At 38.6% G+C, this 19,598-nt stretch overlaps 1 protein-coding gene across 1 annotated transcript in view; it reads right to left on the bottom strand.

The window, feature by feature from the left end:
• Positions 1–14,955: 14,955 nt before the first annotated feature.
• Positions 14,956–19,598, bottom strand: part of rint1 (RAD50 interactor 1) — a 52,280-nt gene continuing 47,637 nt past the window's right edge. Inside the window, exons 14-15 of the mRNA XM_067581424.1 lie at positions 17,651–17,769; positions 14,956–15,422 (exon numbers count right to left, since the gene is read on the bottom strand). Of these exons, the coding sequence (XP_067437525.1) occupies positions 15,209–15,422; positions 17,651–17,769 (333 nt within the window). The 3' untranslated portion in view covers positions 14,956–15,208. The remainder of the gene's footprint in view (positions 15,423–17,650; positions 17,770–19,598) is intronic.

Below are 19,598 nucleotides of genomic sequence, written 5' to 3' on the forward strand. Positions count from 1 at the left end.
GACACTGTTTACATATGTCATCGTGCAGAAATTAGTGGTTTTTCATCAGATCTGAACCTGAATCATCCAAAATCACTCATTTCATGAGCACTTTCATCTTACGCAGAATGGTCATTCATAATCTCTCTTTTGGCTGTTTTCTACTTACTGTGCATCAAAAAAGACTGTTTTGCCAGAATGAGAGCAGCAAAGGTACTTCCCATGTCATGGTGCAGAAATTAGTGGTTTTTCAACATATATGATCCAGATTATCCAAAATCACTCATTCTGCATCAAAAAGAGTGTTTTGCCAGGATAACAGCAGAAAACGTACTTCCCATGTCATTGAGCAGAAATTAGTGGTTTTTCATCAGATCTGAACCTGAATCATCCAAAATCACTCATTTCATGAGTAGTTTCATGAGGCACAGAATAGTAGTTCATAATCTCTCTTTTGGCTTTTTTCTACTTACTCTGCATCAAAAACAGTGTTTTGCCAGGATAACAGCAGAAAAGGTACTTCCCATGTCATTGTGCAGAAATTAGTGGTTTTTCATCAGATCTGAACCTGAATCATCCAAAATCACTCATTTCATGAGCACTTTCATCATACACAGAATGGTATTTGGATCTGTCATTTCTGGCCTTTTCCCACGTACTGGGACTCGAAAAGGAGTGTTTTGCCAGGATACCAACAGAAAAGGCACTTCCTATGTCATCGTGCAGAAATTAGTGGTTTTTCATCAGATCTGAACCTGAATCATCCAAAATCACTCATTTCATGAGCACTTTCACCTTACGCAGAATAGTCATTCATAATCTCTCTTGTGGCCGTTTTCCACTTATTCTGCTTCAAACGAAAGAGTGTTTTGCCAGGATAACAGCAGAAAAGGTACTTCCCATTTCATTGAGCAGAAATTAGTGGTTTTTCATCAGATCTGAAGCTGAATCATCCAAAGTCACTCATTTCATGAGCAGTGTCATCATACACAGAATGGTATCTGGATCCGTCATTTTTGGCCTTTTCACACGTACTTGGGCTCCAAAAGGACTGTTTTGGTGGATAACAGCAGAAAAGGCACTTCCCAGCTCATCATGCAGAAATTAGTGGTTTTTCATCATATATGAGCGAGATTATCCAAAATCACTCATTCTACATCAAAGTGAGTGGTTTTTCATCAGATCTGAACCTGAATAATCCAAAATCACTAATTTCATGAGCATTTTCATCTTATGCAGAACAGTCATTCATAATCTCTCTTTTGGCTGTTTTCTACTTACTCTGCATTAAAAAAGAGTGTTTTGCAGGGATAACAACAGAAAAGGCACCTCCTATGTCATGGTGCAGAAATTAGTGTTTTTTCATCATATATGAGCCAGATTATCCAAAATCACTCATTCTGTATCAAAAAGAGTGTTTTGCCAGGATAACAGCAGAAAAGGTACTTTCCATGTCATGCTGCAGAATTTAGTGGTTTTTCATCAGATCTGAACCTGAATCATCCAAAATCACTCATTTCATGAGCACTTTCACCTTACGCAGAATAGTAGTTCATAATCTCTCTTGTGGCCGTTTTCCACTTATTCTGCATCAAAAAAGAGTGTGTTGCGAGGATAACAACAGAAAAGGCACTTCCCATGTCATTGTGCAGAAATTAGTGGTTTTTCATCAGATCTGAACCTGAATCATCCAAAATCACTCATTTCATGAGCACTTTCATCATATACAGAATGGTATTTGGATCTTTCATTTCTGGCCTTTTCCCACGTACTGGGACTTGAAAAGGAGTGTTTTGCCAGGATAACAACAGAAAAGGCACTTCCTATGTCATCGTGCAGAAATTAGTGGTTTTTCATCAGATCTGAACCTGAATCATCCAAAATCTTTAATTTCATGAGCGTTTTCATCTTATGCAGACTGGTCATTCATAATCTCTCTTTTGGCTGTTTTCTACTTACTCTGCATCAAAAAAGAGTGTTTTGCAGGGATAACAGCAGAAAAGGCACTTCCCATGTCATTGAGCAGAAATTACTGGTTTTTCATCAGATCTGAACCTGAATCATCCAAAATCACTCATTTCATGAGCACTTTCACCTTACGCAGAATAGTAGTTCATAATCTCTCTTGTGGCCGTTTTCCACTTATTCTGCATCAAAAAAGAGTGTGTTGCGAGGATAACAACAGAAAAGGCACTTCCCATGTCATTGTGCAGAAATTAGTGGTTTTTCATCAGATCTGAACCTGAATCATCCAAAATCACTCATTTCATGAGCACTTTCATCATATACAGAATGGTATTTGGATCTTTCATTTCTGGCCTTTTCCCACGTACTGGGACTTGAAAAGGAGTGTTTTGCCAGGATAACAACAGAAAAGGCACTTCCTATGTCATCGTGCAGAAATTAGTGGTTTTTCATCAGATCTGAACCTGAATCATCCAAAATCTTTAATTTCATGAGCGTTTTCATCTTATGCAGACTGGTCATTCATAATCTCTCTTTTGGCTGTTTTCTACTTACTCTGCATCAAAAAAGAGTGTTTTGCAGGGATAACAGCAGAAAAGGCACTTCCTATGTCATCGTGCAGAAATTAGTGGTTTTTCATCAGATCTGAACCTGAATCATCCAAAATCACTCATTTCATGAGCACTTTCATCATATACAGAATGGTATTTGGATCTGTCATTTCTGGCCTTTTCCCACGTACTGGGGCTCGAAAAGGAGTGTTTTGCCAGGATAACAACAGAAAAAGCAATAACATCTGATTGACAAGAGCCGTGACACTGTTTACATATGTCATCGTGCAGAAATTAGTGGTTTTTCATCAGATCTGAACCTGAATCATCCAAAATCACTCATTTCATGAGCACTTTCATCTTACGCAGAATGGTCATTCATAATCTCTCTTTTGGCTGTTTTCTACTTACTGTGCATCAAAAAAGACTGTTTTGCCAGAATGAGAGCAGCAAAGGTACTTCCCATGTCATGGTGCAGAAATTAGTGGTTTTTCAACATATATGATCCAGATTATCCAAAATCACTCATTCTGCATCAAAAAGAGTGTTTTGCCAGGATAACAGCAGAAAACGTACTTCCCATGTCATTGAGCAGAAATTAGTGGTTTTTCATCAGATCTGAACCTGAATCATCCAAAATCACTCATTTCATGAGTAGTTTCATGAGGCACAGAATAGTAGTTCATAATCTCTCTTTTGGCTTTTTTCTACTTACTCTGCATCAAAAACAGTGTTTTGCCAGGATAACAGCAGAAAAGGTACTTCCCATGTCATTGTGCAGAAATTAGTGGTTTTTCATCAGATCTGAACCTGAATCATCCAAAATCACTCATTTCATGAGCACTTTCATCATACACAGAATGGTATTTGGATCTGTCATTTCTGGCCTTTTCCCACGTACTGGGACTCGAAAAGGAGTGTTTTGCCAGGATACCAACAGAAAAGGCACTTCCTATGTCATCGTGCAGAAATTAGTGGTTTTTCATCAGATCTGAACCTGAATCATCCAAAATCACTCATTTCATGAGCACTTTCACCTTACGCAGAATAGTCATTCATAATCTCTCTTGTGGCCGTTTTCCACTTATTCTGCTTCAAACGAAAGAGTGTTTTGCCAGGATAACAGCAGAAAAGGTACTTCCCATGTCATTGAGCAGAAATTAGTGGTTTTTCATCAGATCTGAAGCTGAATCATCCAAAGTCACTCATTTCATGAGCAGTGTCATCATACACAGAATGGTATCTGGATCCGTCATTTTTGGCCTTTTCACACGTACTTGGGCTCCAAAAGGACTGTTTTGGTGGATAACAGCAGAAAAGGCACTTCCCAGCTCATCATGCAGAAATTAGTGGTTTTTCATCATATATGAGCGAGATTATCCAAAATCACTCATTCTACATCAAAGTGAGTGGTTTTTCATCAGATCTGAACCTGAATAATCCAAAATCACTAATTTCATGAGCATTTTCATCTTATGCAGAACAGTCATTCATAATCTCTCTTTTGGCTGTTTTCTACTTACTCTGCATTAAAAAAGAGTGTTTTGCAGGGATAACAACAGAAAAGGCACCTCCTATGTCATGGTGCAGAAATTAGTGTTTTTTCATCATATATGAGCCAGATTATCCAAAATCACTCATTCTGTATCAAAGAGAGTGTTTTGCCAGGATAACAGCAGAAAAGGTACTTTCCATGTCATGCTGCAGAATTTAGTGGTTTTTCATCAGATCTGAACCTGAATCATCCAAAATCACTCATTTCATGAGCACTTTCACCTTACGCAGAATAGTAGTTCATAATCTCTCTTGTGGCCGTTTTCCACTTATTCTGCATCAAAAAAGAGTGTGTTGCGAGGATAACAACAGAAAAGGCACTTCCCATGTCATTGTGCAGAAATTAGTGGTTTTTCATCAGATCTGAACCTGAATCATCCAAAATCACTCATTTCATGAGCACTTTCATCATATACAGAATGGTATTTGGATCTTTCATTTCTGGCCTTTTCCCACGTACTGGGACTTGAAAAGGAGTGTTTTGCCAGGATAACAACAGAAAAGGCACTTCCTATGTCATCGTGCAGAAATTAGTGGTTTTTCATCAGATCTGAACCTGAATCATCCAAAATCTTTAATTTCATGAGCGTTTTCATCTTATGCAGACTGGTCATTCATAATCTCTCTTTTGGCTGTTTTCTACTTACTCTGCATCAAAAAAGAGTGTTTTGCAGGGATAACAGCAGAAAAGGCACTTCCTATGTCATCGTGCAGAAATTAGTGGTTTTTCATCAGATCTGAACCTGAATCATCCAAAATCACTCATTTCATGAGCACTTTCATCATATACAGAATGGTATTTGGATCTGTCATTTCTGGCCTTTTCCCACGTACTGGGGCTCGAAAAGGAGTGTTTTGCCAGGATAACAACAGAAAAAGCAATTACATCTGATTGACAAGAGCCGTGACACTGTTTACATATGTCATCGTGCAGAAATTAGTGGTTTTTCATCAGATCTGAACCTGAATCATCCAAAATCACTCATTTCATGAGCACTTTCATCTTACGCAGAATGGTCATTCATAATCTCTCTTTTGGCTGTTTTCTACTTACTGTGCATCAAAAAAGACTGTTTTGCCAGAATGAGAGCAGCAAAGGTACTTCCCATGTCATGGTGCAGAAATTAGTGGTTTTTCATCAGATCTGAACCTGAATCATCCAAAATCACTCATTTCATGAGCACTTTCATCTTACGCAGAATAGTCATTCATAATCTCTCTTTTGGCTGTTTTCTACTTACTGTGCATCAAAAAAGAGTGTTTTGCAGGGATAACAACAGAAAAGGCACTTCCTATGTCATGGTGCAGAAATTAGTGTTTTTTAATCATATATGAGCGAGATTATCCAAAATCACTCATTCTACATCAAAGTGAGTGGTTTTTCATCAGATCTGAACCTGAATCATCCAAAATCACTAATTTCATGAGCATTTTCATCTTATGCAGAACAGTCATTCATAATCTCTCTTTTGGCTTTTTTCTACTTACTCTGCATCAAAAAGAGTGTTTTGCCAGGATAACAGCAGAAAAGGTACTTCCCATGTCATGCTGCAGAATTTAGTGGCTTTTCATCAGATCTGAACCTGAATCATCCAAAATCACTCATTTCATGAGCACTTTCATCATACACAGAATGGTATTTGGATCTGTCATTTCTGGCCTTTTCCCACGTACTGGGACTCGAAAAGGAGTGTTTTGCCAGGATAACAACAGAAAAGGCACTTCCTATGTCATCGTGTAGAAATTAGTGGTTTTTCATCAGAGCTGAACCTGAATCATCCAAAATCTTTAATTTCATGAGCGTTTTCATCTTATGCAGAATAGTCATTCATAATCTCTCTTTTGGCTGTTTTCATCATGGAGCTCTGCATCAAAAAAGAGTGTTTTGCACTTTTCATGAGCAGTTTCATCATACACAGAATGGTATCTGGATCTGTCATTTCTGGCCTTTTCGCACGTACTGGGGCTCCAAAAGGAGTGTTTTTTGAGGATAACAGCAGAAACGGTACTTCCCATGTCACTGAGTAGAAATTAGTGGTTTTTCAACAGGTCTGAACCAGAATCATCCAAAATCACTAATTTCACGAGCAGTTTCATCATACACAGAATGGTATCTGGCTCTGTCATTTTTGGCCTTTTCCCACGTTCTGGGGCTCGAAAAGGGGTGTTTTGCGAGGATAAAAGCAGAAAAGGCACTTCCCATGTCATGGTGCAGAAATAAATGATTTCTCATCACATATGAGCCAGAATCATCCAAAATCAGTCATTTCATGAGCAGTTTCATCATACACAAAATGGTTTCTGGCTCCGTCATTTCTGGCCTTTTCCCACGTACTGGGGCTCGAAAAGGAGTGTTTTGCGAGGATAATAGTAGAGAAGGCACTTCCCATGTCATCATGCAGAAATGAGTGTTTTTTTATCATACATGAGCCAGATCATCCAAAATCACTCATTTCATGAGCACTTTCACCTTACACCAAATAGTAGTTCATAATCTCTCTTTTGGCTGCTTTCTACTTACTCTGCATCAAAAAGAGTGTTTTGCGAGGATAACAGCAGCAAAGGCACTTCCAATGTCATCGTGCAGAAATCAGTGGTTTTTCATCATATATTAGCCAGAATAATCTAAAATCACTCATTCTGCATCAAAAAAGGGTTTTTTTTCCAGGATAACAGCAGAAAGACACTTCCCATGTCATGATGCAGAAATCAATGGTTCTTCATCAGGTCTGAACCAGAATCATCCAAAATCACTAATTTCACGAGCAGTTTCATCATACACAGAATGGTATCTGGATCCATCATTTCTGGCCTTTTCCCATGCACTGGGGCTGCAAAAGCAGTGTTTTGCAAGGATAACAGTAGAAAAGGTACTTCGATGTCATTAGTGGTTTTTCATCAGATCTGAATCCGAATCATCCAAAATCACTCATTTCATGAGAACTTTCACCTTACACAGAATAGTAGTTCATAATCTCTCTTGTGGCCGTTTTCCACTTATTCTGCATGAAAAGAGAGTGTTTTGCCAGGATAACAGCTGAAAAGGTACTTCCCATGTCACGGAGCAGAAATTAGTGGTTTTTCATGATATGTGAACCAGAATAATCTAAAATCACTCAGTCTGCATCAAAAAGGGGGTTTTGCCAGGATAACAGCAGAAAGACACCTCCCATATCATGGAGCAGAAATTAGTGGTTTTCTGTCATATTTGAGCCAGATCATCCAAAATTACTTATTCTGCATCCAAAAGAATCCAAAATCACTAATTTCATGAGCAGTTTCACCTTACACAGTTCATAATCTCCCTTTTGGCTGTTGTCCACTTTTTCTGCATCAACTTTGTCCACTTTGGACAAACCACAATAGAGTTGAGTTTAACAGCTTGCTCGGTATCTACATCCACAACAATGAAAACTTTCGAATATTATCATCTTATGAGAGATTACATCTCCAACGGTGTATTTCACCCCAGTCTTTCCAGGATAGAACGAAGTGAAATGCGCTGTGCCGCTTCCAACTTTATAATTAAAGGTTAAGCTCATTCAGCCAGGTTAAGGTTAAGTTAACAATTTCCCAGGCAAATTCATATATGGTGACCAGTGGCGTTTTTACATGTAAAAAATTGGTGGGGCACTAACTACTAGGCTATATACCAGGAAAACTACAGTACTTGCTCTTGCTACTGATGTGTTTTAGGTCCACAAAACACATTTGACAACAAAGTAGCTTCTAGCAGGTCTTGGACACATATACAGAGGAAGAGAGAGAGAGTGTGTGTGTGTGAGAGTGAGTCAGACAGAGTGAGTGAGTGAGTCAGAGAGAGAGAGAGAATGAGTGAGAGTGTGTGTGAGTGAGTCAGAGTGAGTGAGTGAGTGAGAACCCAGAGCAGAGTTTTGTCTTTCGTTTATGTTTGTGAAACTGGTGACACGGCGCAGCTAGCTTAAAAATGTTTGTGAGTTATTACTTATTTATTGAGTTTATTATATTACAGCAAAGGTATGACAGCTGGGAGGTAAAGTCAACTAAAGCAGTGATGAGACTTACATGGATGAATGAGTAAAAAACATATATTTTTTCTATGTGCCCATAGTGATTTAACTAATTGAAATGATTTGAGTCATGATTCTTACCTCTGTTCAGCTGCAGTTCAACTGATGGAGCACAGACTCAGAGAGAGAAGCTATTATTATTATTTTTTGTCATATCTATAATTTATTTCATGTGAATACAAAAGATGGGAGTCTTCATAGATATCTGTCCATGTGTGAGGCAGAACTCATTGCTGCAGAGAGGATGGAGTTGAAACTTATCTAAGAGTAAAGAAATACAATTAATACATTAAAGAGTGGATTCTTCCCACTGAGGGTATGTCATCTCACCTGCAAAATGCAATGAAGGCCATTGTCAATTAAAACCATTTGAACAGTACATAAGTCACATCATGGTCTTCTAAACACAACACTGAAGCCTCAAAGCTAAAGCTCAAACCACACAAATAGCCGCTCCAGAGGTACATATAACTGAGTAGCAATGTTACCATTTTATTAGCCAACATGGTTGTTTCATGGTGCTGTTTGACGTGCTACCAGCAGAGATTAGTTTATGTGCTATAAGAGCACCAATGTTAACTCTGTCATTGTAAATTTATTGAAGAGAATCCGTCCACTTTCACAGCTTCTATCTTCTCTTGGTTCCTCCAAAACCTAACAAAAAACAAAGATGTCATGCAGCCAACTGTTCTTACAGCATATCTGTGGATGCTAATACACAGTTGAGACATTCATTTTACCAACTACTGTAACATGAGTGAGACACTGTGTGAAAGGCCAACATGTTACTACTTAGGTGATGCCTGCTGTTTAATATGTGGCTGTTACGGCTGGCTCAAACACCGAACATAATAATGGAGACCACACCAGTAGTAAAGTGCTACATGTGAATTTATTACAGAAACTTAATGAAACATGAATGAATAAAGGAAGGCCGGATAAAAAAAGTGCTGCTGCAGCAGGATGGAGAGAGAGAAAGCTGAACAAAGAGGACCGGCTTATATAGACTCAGCCCCACTAATCAGCACAGGTGCCTGTCAAACAATGATCAACCTAGAGGGAACAGGAAACACCAAAATAAAACAGGATGTAATAGTGGTTGATGTAGTTTTGCTTCCAATTCAGACACTCCACTTCACACTTTCAGGTCCTTTATCATTGTGCGAAGTGGGTTCATTACATTAATAAAAGCTGCAAGCAGTGTTGAACTGGCCTTCGCGCCCTTGCGCACGTCAGGCCGCGGCGCAATTGAAGGGCTTCTGGGACGGGCATGTAGATGTCTTCAGATCTGGGCTGTTTTCAGACAGTGCAAGAAGGAGATAAACATCACTTCCTTTGTCCACTACCTTTGTCCACGCTGTTGGCGCTGCTTTACTGAAATTTCGTAGGGGGGCGCTATTCAGCCAGTTTGCATCACTGATGGAATATTGTCATGTACATGTGTTCAGGCCTGGAGTCTTATCAAACATGTAAAGTTTGGTGCAGACTGGAGCATTTACAAAAAAGTTATAGCAACTTCCTCTGTCATGGCGAAACATCAAATCTCAACAGTGTGAGGAAGAGAATTTTCTGCAGGGTGAGACATGGCTGCCTGCTCACACCTGTCATAAAAATCATGCAAGTTTTGTGCCCATTCACTTGAATTTCAATTAGTAAATTGAAAACCCTTGATGAGTTTGTGTGTAAAACAAATTCATTTCCTAATTTTCATCAAGTCTATTTTTAGGAATGTAAAGACTTTTAACTAGGGATGCACGACATTGGATTTTTGCCAATATCCAATATGTTGATATTTCCAACTCATTGTGGCCGATTGCCAATGCCAATATATGCACATTTTTTTACCAGCTGGCTGAGGAGGCTATTATGCACGTAAGCATAGATTATACTATGATCAAGAAAGACAATATATGAAGGAAGAACTTAGGAAGACTGAAGTTCAGTAGCTGAGCATTAGATTCCCTCATATTGGCTATGGTCTTTCTTGAGCATTAGTACAATATATGATTGCATGTGTAATAGTCTCCTCAGCCAAGTGGGAAAAAATATGTTCATATATGAACATCGGCAATTGGCAAAAATGACAGTCAAAAAGTAATCGTGTTAAATAATTGTGATCCAATATTGAACAAGATAATCGTGATTATGATTTTTGCCATAATCGAGCACCCCTAAAAACAACATAAATTGTGATTTACACACACACAGAGTTTAAATATGTATGTGATAAATTGTAAATATGTATGTAATTAATTGTTTTCTTTAAGAAACTGTTACTTGAACATTTTTCAGTGTGCCCCTAAAGTTATATGTGGGCTCCTAATTTTTTTCATTTAGGAGCACATGTACTCCTTGAAAAAAAAGTAAGGATTTAACACTGCTGTCGGATGTGTAGAAACACTAAGTAACTGGAGTGTGGCGCAGTCCAAGGGCTTCTGTCACAGGCATGTAGATGTTTTCAGACCTTGGCTGACAGGTCTTACTTTACCCATCCCATTCTCTCTCTCTCCTTCTCAGCTGGAGAGAAGGTTTCAGAGTACTCCTCTTGTGAAATATCCTCATAAAACCCATGACTTTGGCCAAATCATATATTAAAAATCACATTTTTTTGTAGGAATTTTCGTCGCAAATCCATTGATACAGGTTTGAAAGTGGTCAGACTTATAGTTTGGCACTAAGTCCATGTTTTGAGCATGTTTAGGGGGTCAAATTTAGGTGAGAAGTCCTGCACACGTCAGGCTGCAGCGCAATCGAAGGGTCACTGTCACAGGCATGTAGATGTCTTCAGACTCAGGCTGTTTTCAGACAGTGCAAGAAGGAGATAAACATCACTTCCTTTGTCCACTATTTTGCCTGCTGCTGGGGCTGCTTCGCTGAAATTTCGTAGGGAGCGCTATTCATCCAGTTTGCATCACCGATAGAATATTGTCATGTAGACGTGTTCAGGCCGGGACTCTTATCAAACATGTAAAGTTTGGTGTAGACTAGAGCATTTACAATAAAGTTATAGCAACTTCCTCTGTCATGGCGAAACATCAAATCTCAACGGTGTGAGTATGAGAATTTTCTGCAGGGTGAGACATGTCTGTCTTGCTCACACCTGCGTCATCAAAATCATGCAAGTTTTGTGCCCATTCACTTGAATTTCAATAAGTAAATTGAAAACCCTTGATGAGTTTGTGTGTAAAACAAATTAATTTCCTAATTTTCATCAAGTGTATTTTTAGAAAAAAAGACCTTTAACCCACATGAACTGGTCAAAGTTTGATTGAAATATGTACCGTCAAGTGTGTCGAGACAATAAGTAACTGCAGCTTGACACAGAAAAATACTCATATATTTGAATGGAGAGTGTGAGCAAACCGCTAGCTGCTTGTGCCTTAATAAAGGAAAAACTGCAGTACAGAGCTACAAATTTTAGTTTTGATGGTATTTTTCTACAGCACTTTATCACCAAACTGTCACCCTCACTCCATTTTTTTCCCTTCCCCTCATAGGTCATCCCCACTACTGAATTATAAATATAAGACCAGTAATTATTGTAAAATAAATGACAATAACACCAAACTTCAAACAAAGTTTGTATATAATGTACTGTATTTATATAGGCCTTTCTGCTGTATCCTACAAAAATGAGCTGCATTCAACCCCCACACCAATGGCGGCTGGTGATTCAAAAAACTGGGAAGGACAGGAGGAAAACCAACATGGAATCTTACAACAAACCACATCAAACTATATCATTGTCCCCCACCTGATGAAATCGGAGGAGTGGGGGGCAATTTTATGTGCCAATAAAACAATTTGCTTTTAAAAACAAAAACCCCTGGGTGGTGTAAAGGCTGCTTCTTTAAAGACATTTAGCATATACATATTGTTTCTAAACAAAGAAGAGCTCATTTTAGCCATGGAGTGGTTCAGATGTGTGATTTTACCAACAAAGTGAAGTTCAAATTTATAGTATTGTTCTATTGTGACAACAGATTTATGTTCTCATCAAAAATTGACAATATATCACATGATTTACATGTGTTTCCTGTGTATTTTTGTGGTATAGAGAAATATATAAAGTACCACAAAGCTTATAATCTGATATGGGTTCAGATCAGTACTGAATACTAGAACGATTGAACACTAAAAACATTCACAGATCTAAAAGTGTAGGTTCACATAAAAGTATTAATGCATGTATCAAATACATGACTTACACACTCTTATCTATATGCATGACATACAAAATATAGTCATTCAAAATATAAGCTGACATGTTAACACTTGTTATTCTAGTTACTTTAAGCTTATTACTCAATATACGGTTCAGCTTAAACACGAGCAATGAAGAAATTCTCACAAGCAAGCAGCCAGACCTCCTGCACACTCATTCACTAATCACACAACATCAACAGGTGACTGAACCACTCAATTAAAAACTGGATCAATTCCAAATGAATGAGTGAGTCCAAACAGTTCACTGTAACTTCAACAAGCAAACTACCTACAGCACATTATATGATCTCTGCTGCATTCTTGTTAAGGAGATGAATTCGCACAACAGCCACAGAGACATTTAACAATCAGAGATGAGATAGAGAAGCTGTATCTGACTCACGTTATCTGTTGTCTTCTTTCTTTCATGGAGATGAAGTATCCATGTCATAACACCTATTTGTGGCTGTTGGTCATCTTGTTTGTTATTTAACAGAACTTCATGGCTGCTGGTTAACCAGTCTGATATCATTAGCAACAATGACAAACAAACTAACTCTCCTGGTTGTTTCTCTGGTTGCTTCTCTCTCCACCCTCCTTGGGGGCGTCCTGCCGCTGCTGCACCACACAGTCCAAATCCATTCTCCTGTTAGTTTTACAACAGTCCTTAACAGTCCTTCCATGGATGTATAAAGAGTCCTTCAGGCTGCTACAACAAGCTAACTGTTGCGTTGGCTAACGCAAGCAACTATCTACTGCTCTTATCTACTGCTGCTACTCTGCTTTACAGTGGAGAGAATTGAAGATGAAATCTGGAAACTATCATTGGACCAACACGATGTCAATATTGCATTCTGGTTGTTGCTTGGTTAGGGAAGACGTCCTCACTTGGAGCGTCATTTTACGTCTTGGCCAATCATAGATTAGCATGAAAAAAAATGAAGTACATTAAATTGATCCATGAGGAGATCCCGCCCTGCGGAGGACAGCAGGAGCCTGTCCTTCTCTGTCCCCCACTCCCCCCCACTATCCCCCACTGCCCCCTACCACCACCTCACACACGCTGCCCATTCTCCTCCTGCCCTGCAGGTGTCGCTGTTGAAGCATTTTAACCAGAATTTCATATGGATTTTTTCCAAAGAAGAGAGAAAAAATATTTTATAAATACTACTGGGATTTGGTAATGGTTTATTTCAACCAAATATTCTTTTTTATATTTTGATCTTCCTCTTGCCTCTCAAAAAATAGAGGAGGAGCAACCTCCACTGCAATATACCATATCAAAATATCGATGGGGTGCTTCCTGACCAATGTCAACAGGCATGAGATATGTGTCCTGGAACATACAATGTTGCTGTCTATCACACAAAAGCTCATCTTCTGCAACCACCACTTTCTACATTAGTATCACTCATATTTCCTAAAACACCAGTATCTTGTTCCCTACAAAACTCATTTAGCCACGCTTCATTAAACTCTACATTTTTATAATGTACATTTGTGCACATCTGTTTTAAATATTGCAATGCTTGCTTTATGTGCATAGTGTCAACAAACTGATATTCATAATGCCCTTTATAAGTTAGTTTAGACTTCAATTTTAGATGCAACAAAGATCCTTCTATATTAAAACGGGGAAACAAATCGTTAGTCGGCACAATATTTGCTGGAACACGTCACCATTCCATGCACTCAATTTTGAAAAACTTTAGGTAATGATAACATTTTCATAAATGGTATATGTAAAGCAATCAAATTTTGTTCTAAGCTATTCAAACATGCCAATTCTGGTGGTATGGGATGAACTCTCAAATTGTTCGTTGCACATTCAGGTGGCAATTCACCTTTATTATATTATATTATTATTATATCTTATAATGATAGTGTAACAAATCATTAACATTTGGAGGATATGACTTCTGGCCAATTGGCATATCCTAGGCCCTGCAGTAAGTTATGTGAAGTGGACAGACTTGGTCGCCAAGGAGATAAACATCATATCTCTACACAATGTGTTGGGCTGAAATTTACAGCGGATGTTCCTGGAGACGCAGGGACAAACATGTTCAAATTTCAGCCCTCAAATCATTAGCATTTGGGAGATATGGCCTCTGTCCAATTGACAAAGAGCTGCTGCCTTCCTGTCCTAAGCCACACTGAGGAAAGCAAGGGTGGCAGCAGTTCTCCATAACTTATTCAACTGCTGTCAAAGCCACCATATATATACAGAAACCACACTGAGGGAAAAATGCAGGATCTAATATTATAGGTGTCTGAGTTACCTGAATTATACACTTCTTCAATGGCAGGGAACTAACATATCAATGATCTTGGATCAACATCAGCTTCAAAGTAACACCAGGAAACAGGAACATGCCAACACAGGCAGTAAAGAAGACTGATTGCAAGTTAACATGAATGTAAACAATGCAGGCATCAAATGTTTACACAAATGTCTTTGCAAATGTTTTATGTGGAAATGCATTCAACACATTTTTTAGTTAGGGATACACAGTGCACTTTGGTGAGTGGCACTGAATGACTGAATTTTAAGAAAAATGTACATTTTCAGGGAACCTTTAATCTTTAGATTATCATACAAAGAGACGCTAAGACACACAAAACATACAAACAAATAAAACTCCTGAAGGTGGAAAAATTGCAGCTAGATTTATTACACAATCCACAAGACAATATATGGTATACATTAATCAACTGAGGTGACAATACGTAGGTCCCAAAAATTTTGTAACTCAAAATTTATATAATGTTAATTCAATATTATCAACTTAAAATGAAAGATTGATGCTAATGACAAAACTTAAGAAGAAAAAAATTGTCAAGCACTGTTTGATCTAAATCCAGTGCACTCTCCACACCTACAAATATTACCTGGAGGAAATATTACTGTCCTGGCCAGGAGGCTCTGAGGTTGAGGAGAATCAACACATCGCAGGGAGCCAAGCAGTAAACCCCCAACTCATTCAATGCATATTCTGGTGGAGGATCCCCTCCTCCTGCCCAATCTCTCATTTCTTCCTCTGACTCTTTAAGGAAATTCCTTAGAAGAATAGCAGAGCCCACATTAAGACATAAGATGATACACGCCTCCTTAACACTGTGGACAGAAAGAGAGAGCAGATGGTGAAAAAATAATCATAATTCTTGTAGAAACATAGTTATCACTTTCACTTGGGCTATTAATCAAATTATCTGTCCTTTACTCCTCATAAAAAAATTTCAGTTGCTAAGTGTTTTGTTAGTATTTTTCCACTTCACTATTTTTCATTATTATGATCATTCCTATCTAATCCGTCATAGCAATAGCAAAAACTGTTACACACAAGCAAAAGATGGTTCTCCAACCACAAAATGTTGTGGAAAGCACATCCATTTGTAGCAGTGGTGCCACCAACCTAGTAATAGAGGTAAGATGCAACATAATATACACAGGAAAAGCAAAACACAGTAATATCTTTTATCTCCCCACCTTATTTCCTAATTACTCTAATTCTTATTCTAATTCTTATTCTAATCACACCCCCAAAACTCTTAAAATCACTCAAAAGTGTATTTTTCTTATTGATTCTTCACTGCGATGTTTGAGCTTCACTGTGCCGACTGATATATGTCTGGAGAGGTGGAGGTGTTGAAGGTGTGGGTATGTATAGCTGCATGTCATCATTCAACTGCTGGCTGTCAAGGTGGTGTCAAGCAAATGACGTGGGCTTCATAGAGAATTGAGCGAGCTTCTGCGTAAGAGCTGGTCTGATTAGGAGAGATGGCATACATGCCACATTGGATGGAACTGCTCTCATATCCAGAAATATTTATTGGTTTATTAGTAGACAACCCATGAAAACCCAGAGTTGAGACCAGGAGGCAGAGAAGCAGTCCTACACACTTTTCTGTGCTTCCATTTTAGTGCAGTTACCCACCCAAAGCCACATAGAAACTATGTCTGGCCCCGACCACTTAAATCAATTAAACTTAAAGTAAACAAAAGCAGAGTTATTCATAAAAATTTTATAAAAAACAACTCCACCTCTGCAATAGTACAACAACACAGGAGAATTAAATGTGGACTCTTAAACATTAGATCTCTGTCATTTAAAGCCGTATTAATAAATGATCTAATCTCAGATTATCGCATTGATTTATTTTGTCTTACTAAAACCTGGCTGTGTCATGAAGAATATGTTAGCCTGAAAGAATCCACTCCCCCCAGTCGTATTAAAAAAATTCTCAAAGCTCACATTCCTCGAGACACCGGCTGAGGAGGTGGAGTTGCAGCCATTTTCGACTCAAGCCTAATAATCAACCCTAGACCTAAACTAAATTATAACTCATCAGCCAGCCAGTTGTACTGCTTTCCATCAACACTGAATTCAATGCCATGTCTCAATACAGCAGAGGACTCTCATGCTAGTCTTAGCCCCTCCCAAATTGATCATCTTGTTGATAGTGCTGCAGGCTCACTGTGAATGACACTCGACTCCATCGCCCCTTTAAAAAGCCCTAGGTTCCTTTTCAGCAATTTGGCCAGGCTGACAAAGAGTCATAACTTTATTGATCTGTGTATTCCTATAGCTGTCAGTAGCAACGACTTCATGAGCTTCTTTAATGATAACATTCTAACTATTAGAGACAAAATTCATCACCTCCTGCCCTCAACAGGCACTGACCCCAAACACAGGAACCTTAGAAACAGCTGTAAAACCTTATATATATTTAGACTTTTTCTCCAATCAATCTTCCTGAACTAACTTCAACGATTTCTTCATGTAAGCCATCAACCTGTCTCTTACACCCCATCCCAACTAGGCTGCTTAAGGAAGTCTTACCCTTAGTTAGCACTAAGCACTAAAACTTACTAGATATGATCAATCTGTCTTTAGTAATAGGCTATGTACCATAGTCCTTTAAAGCAGCTGTAATTTAAACTCTTCTTGATTCAGGCATTTAAGCTGACTATAGACCTAAATCTAACCTTCCCTTTCTCTCTAAGATCCTTGAGAAAGTAGTCGTCGATCAGTTGTGCGACTTTCTACATGACAATAGTTTGAGGATTTTCAGTCAGGATTTAGAGCACATCATAGCACAGAGGCAGCACTGCTGTAAGTTACAATGACCTTCTAACTGCATCAATGACCTTCTAACTTCAATGCATGTGCATGGCATAAAAATATAAAGACAAGCCCACAGGCATGCGTGTGCTGCATGCCGCACATGCCGTTCAAGTAGCACTACAATATGCATGTGCACATGCACATGTACTAAAAGTACACCCACGTGATATTTCAATGACTCCTTTCATCCCCCACATAAGCACACATGTATACTTACTGCTTAAAGAAATTCTCAGGTCTTTTGCAGTAGTGACCAAATAGAGGAAATAGGTTTCTCGTCATGTCAAACTGAAGCTGAGTTGCCCCACCATCACTGAAATGATTAGACAGGATCACCTGACAGAGAGACACATGAATATATTGAGCCTATCTCATTGTAACTGCATTGCTGCAAACTGATGTCTAGCGAACATAGTGCATAGGTGAACAATGTTATTTAATAGCAGTTGCAAGATATAAATACATCTCTTGCATTCATTTTAAACCTCAATGTACAATAATGCACTAATAATAAGAACCTGATGGACAAACTACCAAATTTACAGTAAGAATCCTCTAATCACTTGTAAGACACTTTTGCAGGATTTTAATTTTAAACCACCTCATCCACAAACATTCAAAAGTCTGCTAGAGACAGAGCTTCTGACCAACTCACAGAGCTTATGCTAACTAGCTGGCTTACTACAGCTGACAAATTTTGCAGTTAACAATTATCATCACTGTTGCTGCAGTTGTCACCTGCTGAAATTGAGAAGCCTGCTTTTTTCTACTTCTGTGAGAAAGGAACCAAATGTTCCAAAAATGACTATGACTTTATAGTTGCCACTATTACCATTATACGCTGCATATGTGCAGTGCTAGATTGGACAGCTTGGCAGACATAGCAACCATTACTAGGGGGTGGGGCTTAGTAAATGGTCATTTGGCTCACTCATTCAGTCAATATCTGTGAATAAAATATTATTTGAAATAATCCTCGTAACACTGCATGTCCCAGATATTACCCAATTGTCAAATTTTGTTATCCTTAATTATCACCGCATGTAAACAAAAATGGATTAGCTAAAATATACACATAATTTGCAGTTAATTAATAATTTGTATCAAAATTTGTTATCAGTCCAGTTGTGTCACCTGTCTTAGTTTTTGGATTGACTGTCAATGAGTAGCATACTGCAGACTTATGAGAAGTAAATTGTTTGATCCTTTATGCTACTATTTCGCCATTCATATAGCAAGGCTACTCCCCAACACATTGCCACTCAGCCAGCATGACATCTTTTTTACATTAGCTATCCCTCACCTATACATGCAGACCCAGCTGCAGTTTCTCCAAAATCAAAATTTAGAGTCAAAATCTAGATTGAACAGTGCTGCTTGAAAGTTTGTGAAACCTTTAAAATTTTCTGTATTTCTGCATAAATATGACCTAAAATGTGATCAGATATTTACATGTCCTAAAACTAGATAAAGTGAACCAAATTAAACAAATGAGACAAAAAAAAAAAAAAAACTTTTTCATTTATTTTCAGTGACTGGTGTGACCCCCTTTTGCAGCAATAACTTCAACCAAACATTTACTGTAACTTTTTATCCGCCCTGCACATCAGCTTAGAGGAATTTTAGCCCATTCCTCTTTGTAGAACATTCTCAACTCAGGGATGTTGGTGGGCTTCTTTGCATGAACTGCCTGCTTCAGGTCCTTCCACAGCATTTTTATGGCATTAAGGTCAGGACTTTGACTTGGCGTTTCCAAAACATTAACTTTGACGCTCCTACAGTGAGGTGTCATCATAACTTATTGGGATATTTTGCAATCTATTCCTCTGTCCTGTGGTACGGACGAGCCCAGGTACTAGAGCAAATCACTGATCCAGTGGTACGTTTATCTGCCACCCTGTTTCGGACAATAGCAGGTCTCCTCTTCATGCTGCTCCTGCTCTCCAGAGATGTTCAGCTAAATCATGGACCAGTGACCCCTGAAGCGCTGCAGAACATCGGTGCTGATTTGTGCCTGAGAGTGTCTGGGACTCCTCTGGTGCCGGTGATGAATGAGCATCAACTTTCTGAGCCGGGCTTTCTCCTGGACTTTCTCTGTCTGACTGAAACATGGTTGAAACAAACAACTCCTGCGAGTGTGTTCATGGTGCCCGGATACCAATGTT

The sequence above is a fragment of the Thunnus thynnus genome, chromosome 23 (assembly GCF_963924715.1).
Source record: "Thunnus thynnus chromosome 23, fThuThy2.1, whole genome shotgun sequence".
In the NCBI taxonomy this organism is placed as follows: domain Eukaryota; kingdom Metazoa; phylum Chordata; class Actinopteri; order Scombriformes; family Scombridae; genus Thunnus; species Thunnus thynnus.